The sequence below is a fragment of the Bufo gargarizans genome, chromosome 3, assembly GCF_014858855.1.
Source record: "Bufo gargarizans isolate SCDJY-AF-19 chromosome 3, ASM1485885v1, whole genome shotgun sequence".
Lineage (NCBI taxonomy): Eukaryota > Metazoa > Chordata > Amphibia > Anura > Bufonidae > Bufo > Bufo gargarizans.
This window is the reverse complement of record NC_058082.1, coordinates 120,462,076-120,479,316: the sequence shown is the minus strand read 5'-3', so window position 1 is coordinate 120,479,316 and position 17,241 is coordinate 120,462,076. Positions and strand designations below refer to the sequence as shown.

Genomic DNA, 17,241 nt, shown 5'->3' with positions numbered 1-17,241 from the left:
TCGGTGAAAGGTCCTCTTTAAACTGAAACGGGCTGTTTTTTTTTAGCTGATCCAAATTTTAGGACCACATGCCTTTAAAAGGCCAAATCTGTGCAAAGATGTGGATTCATTGTCATTTTCTGTCAGGTAGTCACACATTGTGATGGCAAAGGAAAAAAACTCTTTTTGAACGTGGTCAGGTTGTTGAACTGCATAAACAGGGTCTCTCTCAGTGCGCCATCACTGCTGAGGTGGGACACAGTAAGACAGTCATCTGGAATTTCTTAAATGATCCTGAGGGTTATGGAACAAAAAAAGTAAAGTGGAAGACCCAAATAAATTTCATCAGCAGTGAGTTGGAGGATCTAATTGGCTGTCCGTCAAGACACTGGACGATCTTCAACCCAAATTAAAGCCCTTACTGGTGCCGACTGCAGCCCCATAACCATCAGACGGCATCTGAGACTGAAGGGCTTCAAAAACAAAAACATCTTTAAAGACCTCGTCTCCTTGAACCCCACAAAACTGCTAGTTTGGACTTTGCAAGAGAGCACCAAACATGGGACATTCAAAAAGGTGAGTTTTATTCTCTGATGAAAAAATAAATAAAATGTAACCTTGATAGTCCCGATGGTTTCTAACGTTACTGGCATGACAAGTAGATTCCACCTGAGAGGTTTTCTACGGGCCACAGTGGAGGGGGGCCATAATGATCTGGGGTGCTTTTTCCTTCAGTGGAACAATGGAGCTTCAGGAAGTGCAGGGGCTTTAAACTGCCGCTGGCTATGTCCAGATGTTGCAGAGAGCATTCCTCATGACTGAGGACCCTCCTCTGTGTGGTAACGACTGGGTTTTTCAACAGGACGCTACAGTACACAATGCCCGCAGGACAAGGGACTTCTTCCAGGAGAATATCATCACTCTTTTGGCCCATCCTGCATGTTCCCCTGATCTAAATCCAATTGAGAACCTTTGGGGGATGGATGGCAAGGGAAGTTTACAAAAATGAACAGTTCCAGACAGTAGAAGGCCTTCATGAGGCAGTCTTCACCACTTGGGAGAATGTTCCCACTCACCTCATGGAAACTCTTGCATCAAGCAGTTTATTCAGAGTTTTTATTAAATTAAATGCTCAAAAAATGTTTTGTCTCACTCCCATTTCTTCTTGTTGCATGTTGAAGCTCTACTTGGAACCTTGTTAAATATGATTTTTTTTGTTGCCATTTTTCAAGTGGTCTTAAACTTTTGATCAGGACTGTATAACATTCTGCCAGATCATTGATTTCTGCTTCTCATGGCAGCCCCCTACCTCTGCTATACTGACTGCACTGTGCACGGCCCCCCTTTGCCTTTCCCGCGCTGCACTCAGCTATACCCGCTTTGTATTTAACTGCTGTGCCCTGTTTCATAGCAGCTGTGCTTGGCAGCTCAGCCCCATTCACTTATCAATGTGGCTGAGCTGTGTCTAGGCCATGTGACGTCAATAAAATTCTGTGTGAGATGTCTGCGGTGTTGATGGTGACAGGATGATTCATAGTAAAGGGAGCTACAAGGAAAGCATGTCAATCCACAAATCTCATAGAGACCCTCCTAACTTGCTCACAAGTGTCAGAGTACAGCCCAGTCAAGACAGGGTCTCACTCCTCCAGCCCAGCAGCATTGTTTTCACTGTGCTATGAATAAGGAACTCTTCCAAAAACACACAAGTAGATTTTGCGCTTCCCGATGAGCAGATGCACCATATTCATCTTATTGAATTAACGCTTGGATTTTATCTTATTTTCTGATACTTCTGGTGCTGGACTTCAATTTTTTCACGTGCAACATTTCTTCTAACTCTGGATGTTTGCCCATGTAGTGTTCCTTAAAAGTTGGCAAGCAGAATCCATTTTCTACTTTCATGTTGCGTTGTCAAGTTGTCTGATAAAGACTTTGTACATGTGTAAGAATTGAATAGAAGGGGGTGGGGGAATGGGAAGAGGAGAAAAACACTTCAAGTAGTAAGTCACCAACAATAAGCCACAACTTTATTAAATCAATAGAAATAGTATAAATCTCAATTTCAGCTGCACCGACCCACGAGCAAGACCAAATGTGTTCAGTCTGAGCGACGCTCACATCGTCAACTCCTACAGGGAGAGAAGGAAAAAATAAAAATGAACTCGAGTAGATGAAAATGATATGGACTCTTAACTAGGCAAATGGCATCAGCTGTTATATCTGAGCTGGTACACATCGAACAGCCACCTACTATTGGCATTACAACCAAAAAGCCAATAGTAAATCAACTTTAGCAAGTCCTAGTTATCTGTGCACAACTAGACCAGCCCTGCTCAAAAGCAAGCCAAGCCAGCAATAACAGCCTTTATATACATTAGTGTATGGTCAGCCAAACCCACTGAAAATAGTGGGTTCAGATGAATCTAATGTGTATGGGGAGCTCTTGATTGATGCCAAGGGAGAGAATAGGGCAAAATGATTTTTTTTCATCCAATCCTTTTATTCTCCCAGGAAATAGGATGCCACCAGAAGCGCCTAGTAGCGGCTTTCACCTCATTGAGGATACATACAGGCTTAGCCAAATTGAGCATGTATGCAAGTTAGGAGAGGTAGCCGCCGGCTGAGCCAACAGCTATTAAAGCAGCTTTAGATACGATTGTGGATCTGTGGGCTGTCAAGACTTTTCTGTGCAAGGAAATGCACTAGTTTTTCCACCCTCCCTTCTAATGGCCATATGAGAGTTTGTTTTTGTGGGGGGGAGGAAGCAATCCCGCCAAGGTTTTTTGGGTTTCATTTTACTGCTATCTAAAAATGACATGGCGACCCTATTCAGGTAAGTGCGATTACTGTGATACCAAATTTATATAGTTTTAATTGTGTTTTACTAGTCATCTGCTCCAGTAAGAGGTGTAACCACTATGAAGTAACAGCCAAGCAAACAGAATACCTACTGAAAACACGTCCATAGCTGTGTGCAGAGACTTACCATGATGGCATTTACAATGTCGTTGCTGTTGTTCTTTAGAGCACGTACAGCCTTCGCCCTGGACACGTTTGCTTGTGACATTACAAGTTCAATGTCCTTCACTTCTACGCCAGTCTCATCAACCTGAGGAGATGAACATTTCAATTTGAGCATTTTACCCCATAGTTTGTCTTTTAGAGGATGAGATTGCTTTCCGTTACTATGCATGCAATGCTTACTAAGAAACATCAATGCTCTTACCTCTTCCTCTTCGCTCTCCTCCTGTACTGTGGGAGTTTGTGTGTTTTCCTGTATGTTTGAGACTCCTTCTCCCTGTACCTTGAATTTTTCGGCAGCCGCCAGCTGGGCTTGTTGTGAGAGATCTTCAATCTATAATGTACAAAATATCTTTAGTACGTGTTGCTGGTTTAAAGTAAAGCTTCTTTCACACCTGCAGCCGGGTGTTCGGGCCAGACAAAAACAGCTGCGTGCAGTGGTTTTTGTCCAGCTGATTCTTGGCATATTTGCTGGGTAGCAGTCAGAACTCTGCTGAATCCATTATAATCAATGGGGTCTGGCTGGAAAGCAGCAGAATTCAGCAGTGCCAAACTAGAAAACTCAGGCAGGCTGTTCTCTACCAGATGAGCCTTTCTGCAGTTCCCTACAGAAAGTGTGAAATTAGACTACAAAAAAAAAAAAAGTCTTGAGCCTCACAGGCTGCAGAAACACACCTTTGCTTCTCCAAAGACTATGTAGGTGTCGGATGCTGGGCTCTTGTATACGTCTGGCTTGGTTATAACAAACAAAATGTTCTTAGATTTTCGGATTGTGACTCTTGTAACTCCGGTGACCTGGCGAAGCCCCAACTTTGACATAGCCTGGTTTAAAAAACAAAAAGATGATGTACATACACCAAATTTGTATAAAATATGAAAGCCTTTAAACATTCATATTCTATATTTTTAAAGTTACAACCAATAAGATGTTCTACTCCAAGCAATCTTTACAGGAAATCTACCCACTTGTGTCATCATTGTGTACAGCAGCCATGATTAATTGTATTTGCGAAAATCATAGTCTTATGTATTGCCATAAATGGAAACCAATAACTGAAGCCACTTTTACAAGTCCTTTGAAAGTAATAAATGAAAGAAATTACTGACTCCATTACCTATGTAATAAAGGGGTGCACCAGTTACTTTTTGTAGCACCCTAAACCCCCCCCAATAGGATCATGGCAAGTGAAGTGGTTCTCTAAAGGCAAAACTTCAAAGCTGGCTTCACACACAGGATTTATTTATTAATAAAACACTGCAGCCAGTTTGTACATGACCTTAAAAAGCCTTGAACAAAATAAATTCAAATAAAATGCCTATTAAAAAAAAAAAAAAAAAAAGCGTGTGGAAAAAGCTCCAAGATTTCATAAAGGTGGAACTGCACCTAAAGCAGTAATCGCTTCTGACGATAAAGGATGCAATACCTTTCGTGCTTTCTTTTCGCTCCTGCTCTGTTTTGCTTTGCTGACAGGTTCCTCGTCTATTTCTGCCGCTGCTGCCAACTGAATCAGACATGGTGTTAGCATAAAGAAAACATTGTGCACAAAAAGCATTCACAGAGATATCAGGCAGATAGCAAAATAAATGTACAGCGCACTATGCTTACCTGGGCCTGCTGTGTAGATGTCTGTGTGTCCTGTTCCAGCTCTGGAGGAGAATCATCACTGTCGGAATCTGTCCCTGACCCTATAAACAAAAAAAACACATTTAGGTTTATTGCAATACCAGGAATCGACTATGGAAGCCAGGTGTCTGTCCTGTACAAAAAAATACCTGTATATCAAGGGAAAGGTCAGGTAAGTCAACATTTAGTATCAACAGTGTGAACTACATGCAGTCTTTATACGAACCAATACAGGGCACATTTGAACGGCATGGTTAAGAACACTCACAATCTACTGCTCGTCTCCCCGTCCAAATCCACCTTAAGAAAATCGTGAAAAGATGACCAGCAGGTGGGCCCTGAGGACTGTAGCTGGGGAACACTGCACTACACGACCAAAACACTTGACTTAATACAATTTTGTAGGGTTCAGAGGCAATGTTGCCCTGTAATGTCTCTTTCCATCGACAGTCACCTCTTATCAAATTTGGACAGCAGAGGGGAAACACTGCTGCTTCCACAATATGGCTAGCCTTGGACTACTTAGTAACTCAAACCTTTCATAAATACAGCTTAAAGGCCATCTACACCATTGCAAACAAATTTTTTACTGTATTAAATCAGCACAAGACTATTTTTACTTAAATGTTTCTTACTGTATAGGGTTTACATCCTAGACCCCTTTAACCATCACACTGGCTGCAGCATTCAAGTGGTCAGGTTTATGGAAACCAGCTTCGCTCGCTGTGCTACACTCTGTTTCTCTAACTAGCATAGAAGTGAATGAGGGTTAAAGAAACACACAACAAGCTTGGCTATTTCCATAAAAGCTGCAACCTCTCACAACCAATAGGATGGTGGGAGGTGGGAAGGAAGTCTGTGCAGATGAGAATAAACTATTGACCAATACTGTGAATTTAGAACGAATAACACCTTACATCGATGGAACAGACTCACAAGCACTCAAGATCTCCAATTTAATAGAGTTAGACGTCTATGTTAGCATCTCAATCTTACAAACCAAGTTGTTTTCCTTCCAGGAAAGATAAGGCTTTTGGAGAGCACAAGTTGAAGGTCACAATTCTGCTGACGCAAACATAAAAATCTGCCCTCTGTTGCCATGAGAATCGCATTGTCTATATGTAATCTACTACATCTAAATTTGACCACCACAAAGCATGTGGCGTACTAAAAGGAAAGAAAACTAACCACATTTCTACACACAATCACACCATCTTATCAGTGTTTTCAACTTAAGGTTAGTTGTGTTAAGGTCAAACTCTATGGTGAACGACATGCACTACAAAGTGACGTTAAACACGAAGATACCCTTGTCGTTCTTCAGAATGGGCTCCTTCACTGGAGCGGCTACAGGTGGTTTCGGGGGAACAAGGTCCACTGTGACCGGTTGAAGAAACACTGCTTCCTTATCAGGAACCTCTGGAGGGATCAGAGGTGGCATTTCTTCCTCTTCAACAGCAACAGGGGCAGGTGCAGTGGGTATGGCAGAAGTTTTGGAGACGAGAGGCAGAGAAACAGAAGCAATAGGTATAGAAGGCACAGATGCCACGGAAGGCAAAGCAGGAGGAGGAGTTAGCTCTTTTGCAGGACTTGGAATATCTAGCTCTGGAGCAGAAACCAGAGAAACTTTCTCAACTTTATTTGCTAGAAGAACAGGAGAAGAACAGAGATTAGGAGCAGCAGAGAATGAAGGGTCTGTAGAAAGCAAGTTGTTGCTGTTATCTGGGGTAGCAGAAGCAGACATAAGTAGGGACGTGGCACAAATCATTGTAAGCGGGTCAGGGTGGGCAGATTGAAACTCAACACTAGCAGGCATAGAGAGCAGAGCACCAACACGCTTCGGCTCACTGGAAGTACTAGCAAGAGATTTACCACTTTCAGGGTCATCCATGAGAGGAACATACAGACTTGGCTTGGCATCAACTCCATGCTCAAAGTGCTTTTGCACAGAGGAAGCAGAAAAGGATTCATCTGAATCCTTCTGCCTTTGAGGCAATGTCACTTTAGATGCAAAATTTATATCCATTTTTTCTTCCTCAGAAGATCCCAAAGTTTTATGACCAGATTCAATATGAGGCTTTATTATATCTAATGGATCACCAAAAGCCATTTCCGTGACCGATCTCTCAGTACTGTGCACCGACTGTGAACAAAGAAGTAAGTTCTCAGGCATGGAAGCCAGGGCCTCGGTCTCCCCAGTAGGTGCATCCTCAGAGACTACTGCAATAATTACAGAAGTCACATCACCCAACAGAGGGGTGTTTTCAGAAACTGCAGCATCATCTTTTGTTGGAAGAACCTTAAGTGAACATAACTGGGCAGCACTTTCAAAGGAAACAGCTTGGGACACATCATGCAGCATTGCAGAGGAATCATCTGATGGGTGAGAAACCAAGGTCTCTGCTAGGGCCGGCGCCTCCCCGGAGACGGCGGCAGGGGCCGGCGCCTCCCCGGAGACGGCGGCAGGGGCCGGCGCCTCCCCGGAGACGGCGGCAGGGGCCGGCGCCTCCCCGGAGACGGCGGCAGGGGCCGGCGCCTCCCCGGAGACGGCGGCAGGGGCCGGCGCCTCCCCGGAGACGGCGGCAGGGGCCGGCGCCTCCCCGGAGACGGCGGCAGGGGCCGGCGCCTCCCCGGAGACGGCGGCAGGGGCCGGCGCCTCCCCGGAGACGGCGGCAGGGGCCGGCGCCTCCCCGGAGACGGCGGCAGGGGCCGGCGCCTCCCCGGAGACGGCGGCAGGGGCCGGCGCCTCCCCGGAGACGGCGGCAGGGGCCGGCGCCTCCCCGGAGACGGCGGCAGGGGCCGGCGCCTCCCCGGAGACGGCGGCAGGGGCCGGCGCCTCCCCGGAGACGGCGGCAGGGGCCGGCGCCTCCCCGGAGACGGCGGCAGGGGCCGGCGCCTCCTCGGAGACTACCTCTGTATCTATATCCTCAGGAAAAGCATCAGTAGGAATTTCACAAGTACTCAGCAATAATTTTTCAGGTATGGCATCTACTGTTCCCTTTGGTGTCCAGTCATTTGGGGATGCCAAGCCATGGGATCTCAAAACCTGAAGTGAACTCCCTCCACTCATACTAACAAGTGGAGCATCCACTACATCTGCAGCATAAATCTCATCAGGTACTACATAGCTCAAGTCAGGAGCAAGCACTGTGGGGGAACGTCCCACATCAGGCTGGCTTATAGCTCTATCAACTACAGCATCAGCTTTTAAAACTAGCGAATGAGAAAAGCAAGCTAAAGAGTGAACAGATCATATCCACAAGTGGGGAGAAAAGGGAAAGGAAACATTATATACACGTGCAAATATGGCAAGACACAAGATCAACATTACAAATGTATTACACAATCTACACCTAGAGTACAGGTTGTTCATAAAGAGCCAGCAGTTTAATGGCAGCAAATTAGAAATGCAAACATACAGCTATGCAAGTAATAATTACTCATAATGCTCACCTACATATTGAACTTCTACAGATTAGGCCTTATCTGCAGTCCAATATGGGACCTGCAGACTACTTCACAACAACAAAAAATGCATGTATTTACATGTGGTACTGCCAAAGCTCATGGTACCAACTGCTCCATTAAGAATGCACTAATTTATTCGCTCAGTGATGAGCACTGGTTGATGGGGGAGAATTTAAAATCTTGAGACCACCCCTAAAAGTATTTTCATTTTTTGTGTTGCCCCAATGCCAACTAAATAAATATTAGCAAGTAGTAATGGACAGGTGAATGGAAGTATCTGACTGCAGGATCAGACTACACAGAACGTGCTTGTAGTCTGTAACCATGGAGACAGTGTACTGAACACACAGAGTACTAAATAATTAAGTTGCATGGCTAAACATTTAGGCTACCTGGGGGTTTCAAAACAAATTCTATACAGATTTATCAGTTTTTCTGCACCAGATCAGCATCAAAATCCGCATATGGTACTTCTGGATTTGGCTGTGCTCTTGCCCTGATCAGCCCCTTTACATTGCAAAGGCTGGTATTCGGGCTGCAGCTATCGATTATTTTAGTTATCAAGTATTCTACCGATTAATCCAACAATTAATCGAGTACTCTAATAAGAAAAAGCTAATTAAAAGAATGTTTTCTATAAAAACTCAGCTTCCCCTTCAATGCACTTAGTTCCTCCAGCAATGCCACCAGCTCCCCCCAGTTCCCCTTCCAATGCCACCATGTCATCAGTTGCTCCCCCTCCAATTCTGCCAGCTCACCCCCCCCCCCCCCAATGCCCCTTCTAGCTATCAGTGCCCAGCCACAATGCCAGTGAACTAAAATACTTACCTGTAGAGGCAGTGACGACACTGCCGAGATCTTCCATCTCCTCTTCACGTGCTGCGGGTGACCACGGAGCGCGAGTAATAGCAAGCTCTTCCCTCACACTCCATGGTCACATGGCACAAACGAATCATTAATACAAAATATCCTTGATGCAAATTTTTTGCGTCAGGTTAATCCATTAATTTGAGTTATCGTTTCAGCCCTAGCTGGTATCAATGCCTAAAATCCTGCAAATTTCAAAATTTAAAAAAATGGCAGGTCAATATCCACCCAGGAGAAAGAAAAAAAATGTTTGGATTTCTGCTGCAGATTTGCAGTTGTACATGCCACAAACTGGCTGGGACCTATTCATGTAATGTGTGTAGATCAGCTGAGCATAATAGACATCTTTCGCAGCAGTTATGCTACAACAAGTATATTGAAGTTCAAAATGATCTATGGCTAATTTTACCCCTTACTAATATTCTGTTCACGTGCTGAGAGGGGTGAGGAAGTGACACTAAGGCTGGAGGGACAATGAAGCATGTAGCTGTGATAGGCAGCTATTGCAGAAGAGTCAGTGTCCATAGGCGCACAGTGAGCTTCATGACTCATGTACAACTCTAGGTGCAAACATCAAGGCAAGATACTAAGACGTCATCGGACTGAACGGCGCACATTATTTTCCCACAGTGCTCGGCACACAATACCTGAGGTTTTGGCATTCACAACAGGCACTGCAGGACTTCCAGAAGCAGTCTTGTTTTCTGGAGCGAAGGTGAGAAATATTGTCAGTGAAAGACCAATAAAGCCCAGGCTATGAAAACTTTCTACTTCCATGTCTTAATACGACCATTCCCCCGATTTCCACCTAAACATTCAAGCTTGGCTGGACATGCATGCCTTCTAGTATAAAGGGGACGTGCTACTGTCAGAACAAATCAGATCTGTCCCCCATGCATTCAGTTACATGCATCGAGCTGACAGTCCATAGTAGCAGACCCTATAGTTAAAATAATGGCAATACCTGGTTAACACAATGCAGAATTTCAAGTCAAGGTGTCCCAGCATTGTTATGTCTGTAGTAAATACTTGCATGCCCCATGAAATGTCAGGAGAGCAGACATTGGGTTTGTCCAGCTAATAGATGCCAGGCTTTAATATAATACACTGGGGATAATGTTAGTCAGCACTGCAAACCGTGTAGACAAGCAATAATACCTGGAGCCTTAGTGTCAGCAGGGGGCTCTACAGGAGCCACAGGGGCGGGCAGCTCTGTTTTTGGAACTAAACAGGAAAAGTTCATGATTATCGAGTGTAAAACTATAATTCTGAACATAAGTAGATTGACTTTGGGAAACAAGATATGTAATTCCAGTAGGGAAGGTTTTGGGCCTCCAGTAATCTCAGACATTTGTACGGACCCAGTACACTACTCACTGGTGACAGTCTTTCAGAAGACCAGTCACCCCACAAAATAGAGGAATGGGACCTCCATTCTCAGGATTGGTGGGAGTCTCTGTGGATTGGGGTTGCCCGGCTACTGGAAAACACCTTTTATTACAATACACTGGGGATAATGTTAGTCAGCACTGCAAACCGTGTAGACAAGCAATAATACCTGGAGCCTTAGTATCAGCAGGGGGCTCTACAGGAGCCGCTGGGGTGGGCAGCTCTGTTTTTGGAACTAAATGGGAAAAATTCATGATTATAGACTGTAAAACTATTTTTTTTAAAAATGCATCTAACAAGTAGATTGACTTTGGAGAATAAGATTAGTAATTCTAGTCGGGAAGGTTTTGGGTCTCCAGCAATCCTGTAAATCTCAGATATTTGTACGGACCCAGTACACTACTCACATCCTCTTTAAGACCTGCCAGCCCACCAAAACGGAGGAATGGGGCCTGCATTCTCAGGATTGGTGGGAGTCTGGATTGGGTTTGCCCGGCTACTGGAAAACCACTTATTACATCACACTGGGGATAATGGTAGTCAGCACTGCAAACCGTGTAGCAATAATACCTGGAGCCTTAGTCTCAGCAGGGGGCTCTACTGGAGCCACAGGGGCGGGCAGCTCTGTTTTTGGAACTAAATAGGAAAAATTAATGATTATAGACTGTGTAAAAGTATAATACTGAATATAACAAGTAGATTGACTTTGGGAAACAAGATCTGTAATTCCAGCAGGCAGAATCTCAAACATTTGTACGGACCCAGTACACTACTCACTGGTGACAACCTCTAAGAATACCTGCCACCGCACCAAAACAGAGGAATAGGACCTCCATTCTCAGGATTGGTGGGGGTCTCTGTGGATTGGGGTTGCCCGGCTACTGGAAAACACCTTTTATTACAATACACTGGGGATAATGTTAGTCAGCACTGCAAACCGTGTAGACAAGCAATAATACCTGGAGCCTTAGTATCAGCAGGGGGCTCTACAGGAGCCACAGGGGCGGGCAGCTCTGTTTTTGGAACTAAACAGGAAATATTCATGATTATAGACTGTAAAACTATATATCTCTCTATATATAGGCTGAAACGATTCATCGATTTAATCTATGTAATAGAGGCAAAAAAAAAATCCTCGATGCAGTTTTTCTGCATCGAGGATTCGTTTAAATCACATGACCACGGAGCGTGAGCGAAATTAAGCTTCTCACTCACCGCTCCATGGCCTCCCGTCGGCACCGCGCTGCAGGACCTTGCGTTCACACATCGTCAGCACGCTGGCTGACGCTGTGTGTGACGTCAGGTCCCCAGTGCATGCTGGCTGGGATGACAGGGTGGATGGCATAGAGGCACTGGGAAAGGGGGACATCATGGCAATCTGGATGGAGGGGCTGATGGCACTGGGAAAGAGGGAAATGTTTATAAAGTAATACATTATTTTAAGAAGGTTTTTTTATTAGATTACTCGAATCAAGAAATATAAAAATCAGTAGAATACTCGATTACTAATATATATGTATGCTCTGGGAAAAGACCTGCTACACCACCAAAATGAAAGAATGGGGCCTCCATTCTCAGGATTGGTGGGGGTCTCTGGATTGCGTTTGCCCAATACTGTACAATGGTGATAATGTTAGTCAGCACTGCAAACCGTGTAGCAATAATACCTGGGGCCTTAGTATCAGCAGGGGGCTCGACTGGAGCCACAGGGGCGGGCAGCTCTGTTTTTGGAACTAAACAAAAAAGATTCACGATTAGACTGGTTAAAACTATAAAAACTCTGCATATAACAATAGATTCCCTCTGGGAAGCAAAATCAGTAAAGTCAGAAGGGAAGGTTTTGGGGCTCCAATCTTATGCCACATACAGACCCAGTACACTACTCCCTAGTGCCTAATTGTCACGGTCATATTGTTGTTTGACTGACAGTTGCCATGCAGACTGGTTGCCGGTGGCAACGTGTTGGCAGTTTGCATGTGCACTTCCCCTTTAAGGTTTGCCTCCCTGCTGTTTGGTGAACAAGGGGTTAATCTTCTTGCTAGTGGGGATTAAGGTGTTTTCTGGGTGTGGCCATGGGCTTGATATATACCTGTGGCTTGCTGGCTGGGTGCCGTTTTACTACAGCCTAAGGGCTCATGCACACGACAGTATTGCTTTTTCAGTGTTTTTCGGTCCGTTTTTTAACGGTGTTCCGTTTTTTTGTTTCTGTTGTGTTTCCGTTTTTCCGTATGCCATATACAGTATACAGTAATTACATAGAAAAAATTGGGCTGGGCATAACATTTTCAATAGATTGTTAAGCAAAAATGGAACAGATACGGAAGACACACAGATGCATTTCCGTATGTGTTCCTTTTTTTTTGCGGACCTATTGACTTGAATGGAGCCAAGCACTGTGATCTGCGGACAAGAAGAGGACATGTTTTATCTTTTGACAGCACTGAAATACTGAAACAATTCACACGGAGACACTTCAGTATTTTTTGCTGAACCATTGAAATGAATGGTTCAGTATATATGTTCCGCATACTGAACTAAAAAAACGTCCAGTATACTGAACGCAAAATACTGTCGTGTGCATGAGCCCTTACTTTGTGTTGGAGCTTTGCGCCTTGCCTGGGTATTTCTGCCCAGTCCCTTATGGAACATAAATTGTCCTCCCTATGTACCTTTACCCTCACTTGTTGTATAGGTTTATGTTCTGGGTGTGTGTAGCGTTTTGTTGATTGTTACATGTCTGGGCTGCTGTTGGTCATTCGTCACCCGGTATGTTGATACCTCCAGAAGGGGGCTGGTTTCCCGGAGAGGTGAACTACAAGTCTGGATGCAGTGCTGCCTGGGGCTGCCGTGCACCTTTCTGTATAGGGGCCCAGGCAGTATCAGGTGTGCTGGATTCCGGTGTGCGCTGTTTGTACGGTGTCCTATTTTGTCTGTGGGCACCTGTACTATGCACTGGTTCCAGTCGTGGTGGCTGCGGCAGGTAAGTATTTCTGGTGTACTTACCTGACTACTCTGTTGCTGTATTTAGTCATCCACTTTTCCCTGCAGCTAGGCCTGTGGAGACTCTGGTTCATCCATGTTTTGGATGAACCTGGTTGTCTCTTGTCCCCGTCTCCTAACCTCAGGGATATTCAGGGTTCTGAGGTTCCAATGTATGGGCCTCTCCTACCTTAAAGGTTACTGTTTAGTTTTTCTGAGCCTCCAAAGTACCTAAAATAAAGTATAAAAATATGCAAATTACCTATCGCAAGTGCCCAGTGCTCCCCGCCTTACTTGCTCCTGACTCCTCCCCTCTGTATCGTCTAGCCAGCCCTGTATCCTTGCAGCGTCATTTTCATCTCCATTCATAATCCAGAGCCTGTGCGCTTTACTGCCTGTGTACGTAACTGGCGCATGCGCTCAGCATATCAGAATGCCTCTGCCCACAGTGGGCAATGTACTGCGCATGCCCGGACCCGGTGGTGAAGCGAACAGGCACTAGGAGAATGGAGATGAACATGACGCTGCAAGGATACAGGGCCGGCCGGACGATACAGAGGGGAGGAGTCAGAAGCAAGTAAGGCAGGGGGCACTGGGCACTTTCAGCACTCTCCGCCCCTGGGCACTTGCGATAGGTAATTTGCATATTTTTAAAACTTCATTTTAGGTACTTTGGAGGCTCTGAAAAACTAAACATGGGTACCATCAGTGTTATGGATCTGCCTCCCACAGAGCTATATCATCAATTTAAAACATGTTATGCAGACGACACACTCCCTTTAAGGGTCGGCTCATACAGTTAGGAGAACAGGACCAGATTTGGGGATGCTATAGGAGGTGACCAGCTCCCTTTTCTTGGCAGTCTGGTCTAGTTGCTACCCCTATACCTTTCACATTGTATGGTGGGGGGGTTTCCCCCCACAGTGACAATAATACTCTTTAAAGTGATATTATAGTACTTGATATATCGTGTTCTCCAGGATAATTGTGGCCACAAGCTGTTAGATTCTGGACCTCAATCATTAGATTGGATATAATGAGAATGCATTCGTTTTTATTGAGGACTCATCCTTTGCCAAAATTATGAATCCACTTTGATGCAGTTTAGGCCCCATGCACACGGCCGTGTGCGGGCCGTGGAACCGCGGCCTGGATCCCTCCTGAGAGCAGGAGCGCACGGCGTCATGGGTTGCTATGACGCCGTGCGCTCCCTGCTGCCGCCGCAATACAGTAATACACTGGTATAGATCATACCAGTGTATTACTGTACTGTGCCGGCAGCAGGGAGCGCATGGCGTCATAGCAACCAGTGACGCCGTGCGCTCCTGCTCTCAGGAGGGATCCAGGCCGCGGTTCCACGGCCCGCACACGGCCGTGTGCATGGGGCCTTAATCTGAAGACCAATTCTTGCATGTAGGATACTCCATATACATGCACCCAACGCTGGCGGTTCTAGTAGGCACAACACCAATACCTGATTCTTTGTCACCGGCCACAGAAGGGGGGGCAGTCTGAGGAGGCTGAGTCTTTGAAGCTAAACCAATAAAAATAAATGCTGTGACTGCTGGGATGTGAGATGGGAGTCACCACAAAGCTATGTTCACGTGTAACAAACGTGATCTGCGGGTGGAGGATTCTTGTGCGGGAGAACAGCAGTGTTGTACAGTACCAGCAAAGTGAATGAGATTTTAAGAAATCTCATCCCTACGATGCATAAGAAAACCACAGAATACATTTATAGTATATTTTAACCTCCGCAATGGAGGTAAAATAGACATGCAATACAAAAAACACAGCATTTTCAGTCATGTGTGAACAAAACCTAAGGCTGGTGTAACACAATCTGTGACAAGCAGCTGCAGGATTACACTGAAAGTGACCGTACACCTTAGCGTTTGCTAGAGCATGCATGTGTTAATAGGCAATGCTGACTGACGCTGACCATATATCTGAGGTGATTATTTGAGTGCAGAAAATCCGCACCGTAGGTCATGTACATTGTATTCTATGAGAATTTGAAATTCTCATGAACACGATGCGGATTTTAAAATCTGCAGCATATCAATTTTATTTTTCCGGTATTTTTCCAGGATTTTATTCATTCACTTCAATGTGCACAGTAAAATCCCCATGCGGAAAATCCAAACCAATTGATGCGGATTGGAAGCGCAGATTTCCCTGCGAACATCTGCAGATTTCAGTGCGGATTGTTGCACATAAAACCTGAACGTGTGCATTCTAAATCATTAGAATGCTGTACAGTTTTGTCACATGAAGAGTTCACTAGGGGAAATAACGCTCCCACATGGAGCAGTTTTCATCCACTGAACACGCTCATCTGAAATTAGCCTTCAGATGCAAACCCATTCTTTTTAATAGGGCTGCAAAAGATGAGGACAGAACATGTCTGCATGTGTAGTTCCGTTCCACGGCCGGGCCATAAGATAGAGCATGTCCTATTCTTGTTTGCAATTGCACATGGGTCACTATCCATGTTTTGCGAATGAGCCCTAAGCGTTAGTCAGCACTGCAAACCGTGTAGACAAGCAATAATACCTGGAGCCTTAGTATCAGCAGGGGGCTCTACAGGAGCCGCTGGGGTGGGCAGCTCTGTTTTTGGAACTAAACGGGAAAAGTTCACGATTATCAACAGTGTAAAACTATTAAAACAAAAAAAAAAAAACACAGCATATAATAAGCATCTAACGAGGAAAATTAGTAATGCCAGCAGGGAAGGTTTTGGGGCTCCAACCTCCAATAATTGCAGGGCGTACAGGGGCAGATTATTTTTTTTTTGGTAGCTAAAGGAAAAATAATGTCTTTACTCAGTGTACACAAGACTGATCAATCCACAGTTATGGAACCTTCTAGCAACCGCAGAGCTAAACATGATTCAGGCTCCATTCACACGTCCGAAGAATGGGTCCGCATCCGTTCTGTAATTTTGCCAAATGGGTGCAGGCCCATTTATTCTCTATAGGGCCAGGAGAGATGCGGACAGCACACATTGTGCTGTCCGCATCCGCATTTCTGGAGCGCACCCCTGATCTTTCGGTCCGCAGCTCCGGAAAAAAAAAAACAAACAGAGCAGGTCCAATTCTTGTCTGCAATTGCGGACAAGAATAGGCATTTCTATTGGGGTGCCGGCCAGATGTATTGCGGATCCACAATGCACTACGGACCTCTGAATGGAGCCTAATACGACTAAAGTCTCCTGACTGCCCTATAAACATTTAAGCTTGGATTGGCCAAACATGCACGCTTTCTGGCATGGAGAGGGGGTGTGCTGCATCTCTGGTACTATCGGCACTTCTCTTCAGATTTGTCCTACATTAATTTGGGGTCTTAAAGTCTCCAGGGACACACAGGATTGGTAAAGGTAATACCCAGTTAACTTCTTTCTACATATCCCAGAACAGAGGAACGACCATGTCAACGCGGCTCCGTTTCCCTCTGTTGTGGTGCTGAAGACAAATGGCTGAATACAACTGATGTATGTCCAGTCTAAGTAAAGAGGCTTCGTCAAGTTTCATTCTAGTAAACTTTTGTATTCCCCATGAAATGTCATGAGAGACAGAGGACAGGTCCTCTTTAATTAGGAGGTAACAGATCATTACAACACACCGGGGATAATGTAGACAAGCAATAATACCTGGAGCCTTAGTATCAGCAGGGGGCTTTGCTGGAGCCACTGTTTTTGGAACCAAGCAAAAAAAAAGTTCATGATTATTGACAGTAACCTATAAAACATATAGATGCTTTAGATGTCCGTCAGGTAATGATCACACAGACTGACAATACAGCATCTTGACTGGTGCTTGTTTGTTTATTTTGTGGGGTTATCCTATGAAAATGTTCACCTATCCCCAGGATAGGTAACATATTGGGAACTGACTGCTGGGACCCCGAGTTCC

At 45.0% G+C, this 17,241-nt stretch overlaps 1 protein-coding gene across 13 annotated transcripts in view; it reads right to left on the bottom strand.

Annotated features, from left to right (window-relative positions):
* Positions 1-1,980: 1,980 nt before the first annotated feature.
* Positions 1,981-17,241, bottom strand: part of NACA (nascent polypeptide associated complex subunit alpha) — a 33,452-nt gene continuing 18,191 nt past the window's right edge. For 2 of the 13 annotated variants that reach the window (XM_044284752.1, XM_044284754.1), the window contains 8 exons: positions 10,118-10,183; positions 5,933-6,268; positions 4,607-4,686; positions 4,425-4,502; positions 3,676-3,822; positions 3,206-3,334; positions 2,966-3,088; positions 1,981-2,108 (listed from right to left, as the gene is read on the bottom strand). In XM_044284752.1, the coding sequence (XP_044140687.1) occupies positions 2,094-2,108; positions 2,966-3,088; positions 3,206-3,334; positions 3,676-3,822; positions 4,425-4,502; positions 4,607-4,686; positions 5,933-6,268; positions 10,118-10,183 (974 nt within the window). In that variant the 3' untranslated portion in view covers positions 1,981-2,093. Of the gene's footprint in view, positions 2,109-2,965; positions 3,089-3,205; positions 3,335-3,675; positions 3,823-4,424; positions 4,503-4,606; positions 4,687-5,932; positions 6,269-9,606; positions 9,664-10,117; positions 10,184-10,517; positions 10,584-10,918; positions 10,985-11,307; positions 11,374-12,015; positions 12,082-14,801; positions 14,862-15,883; positions 15,950-16,979; positions 17,019-17,241 lie in introns of all 13 variants that reach the window. The other 11 variants (XM_044284742.1, XM_044284743.1, XM_044284744.1 and 8 more) reach the window with 11 other exon arrangements.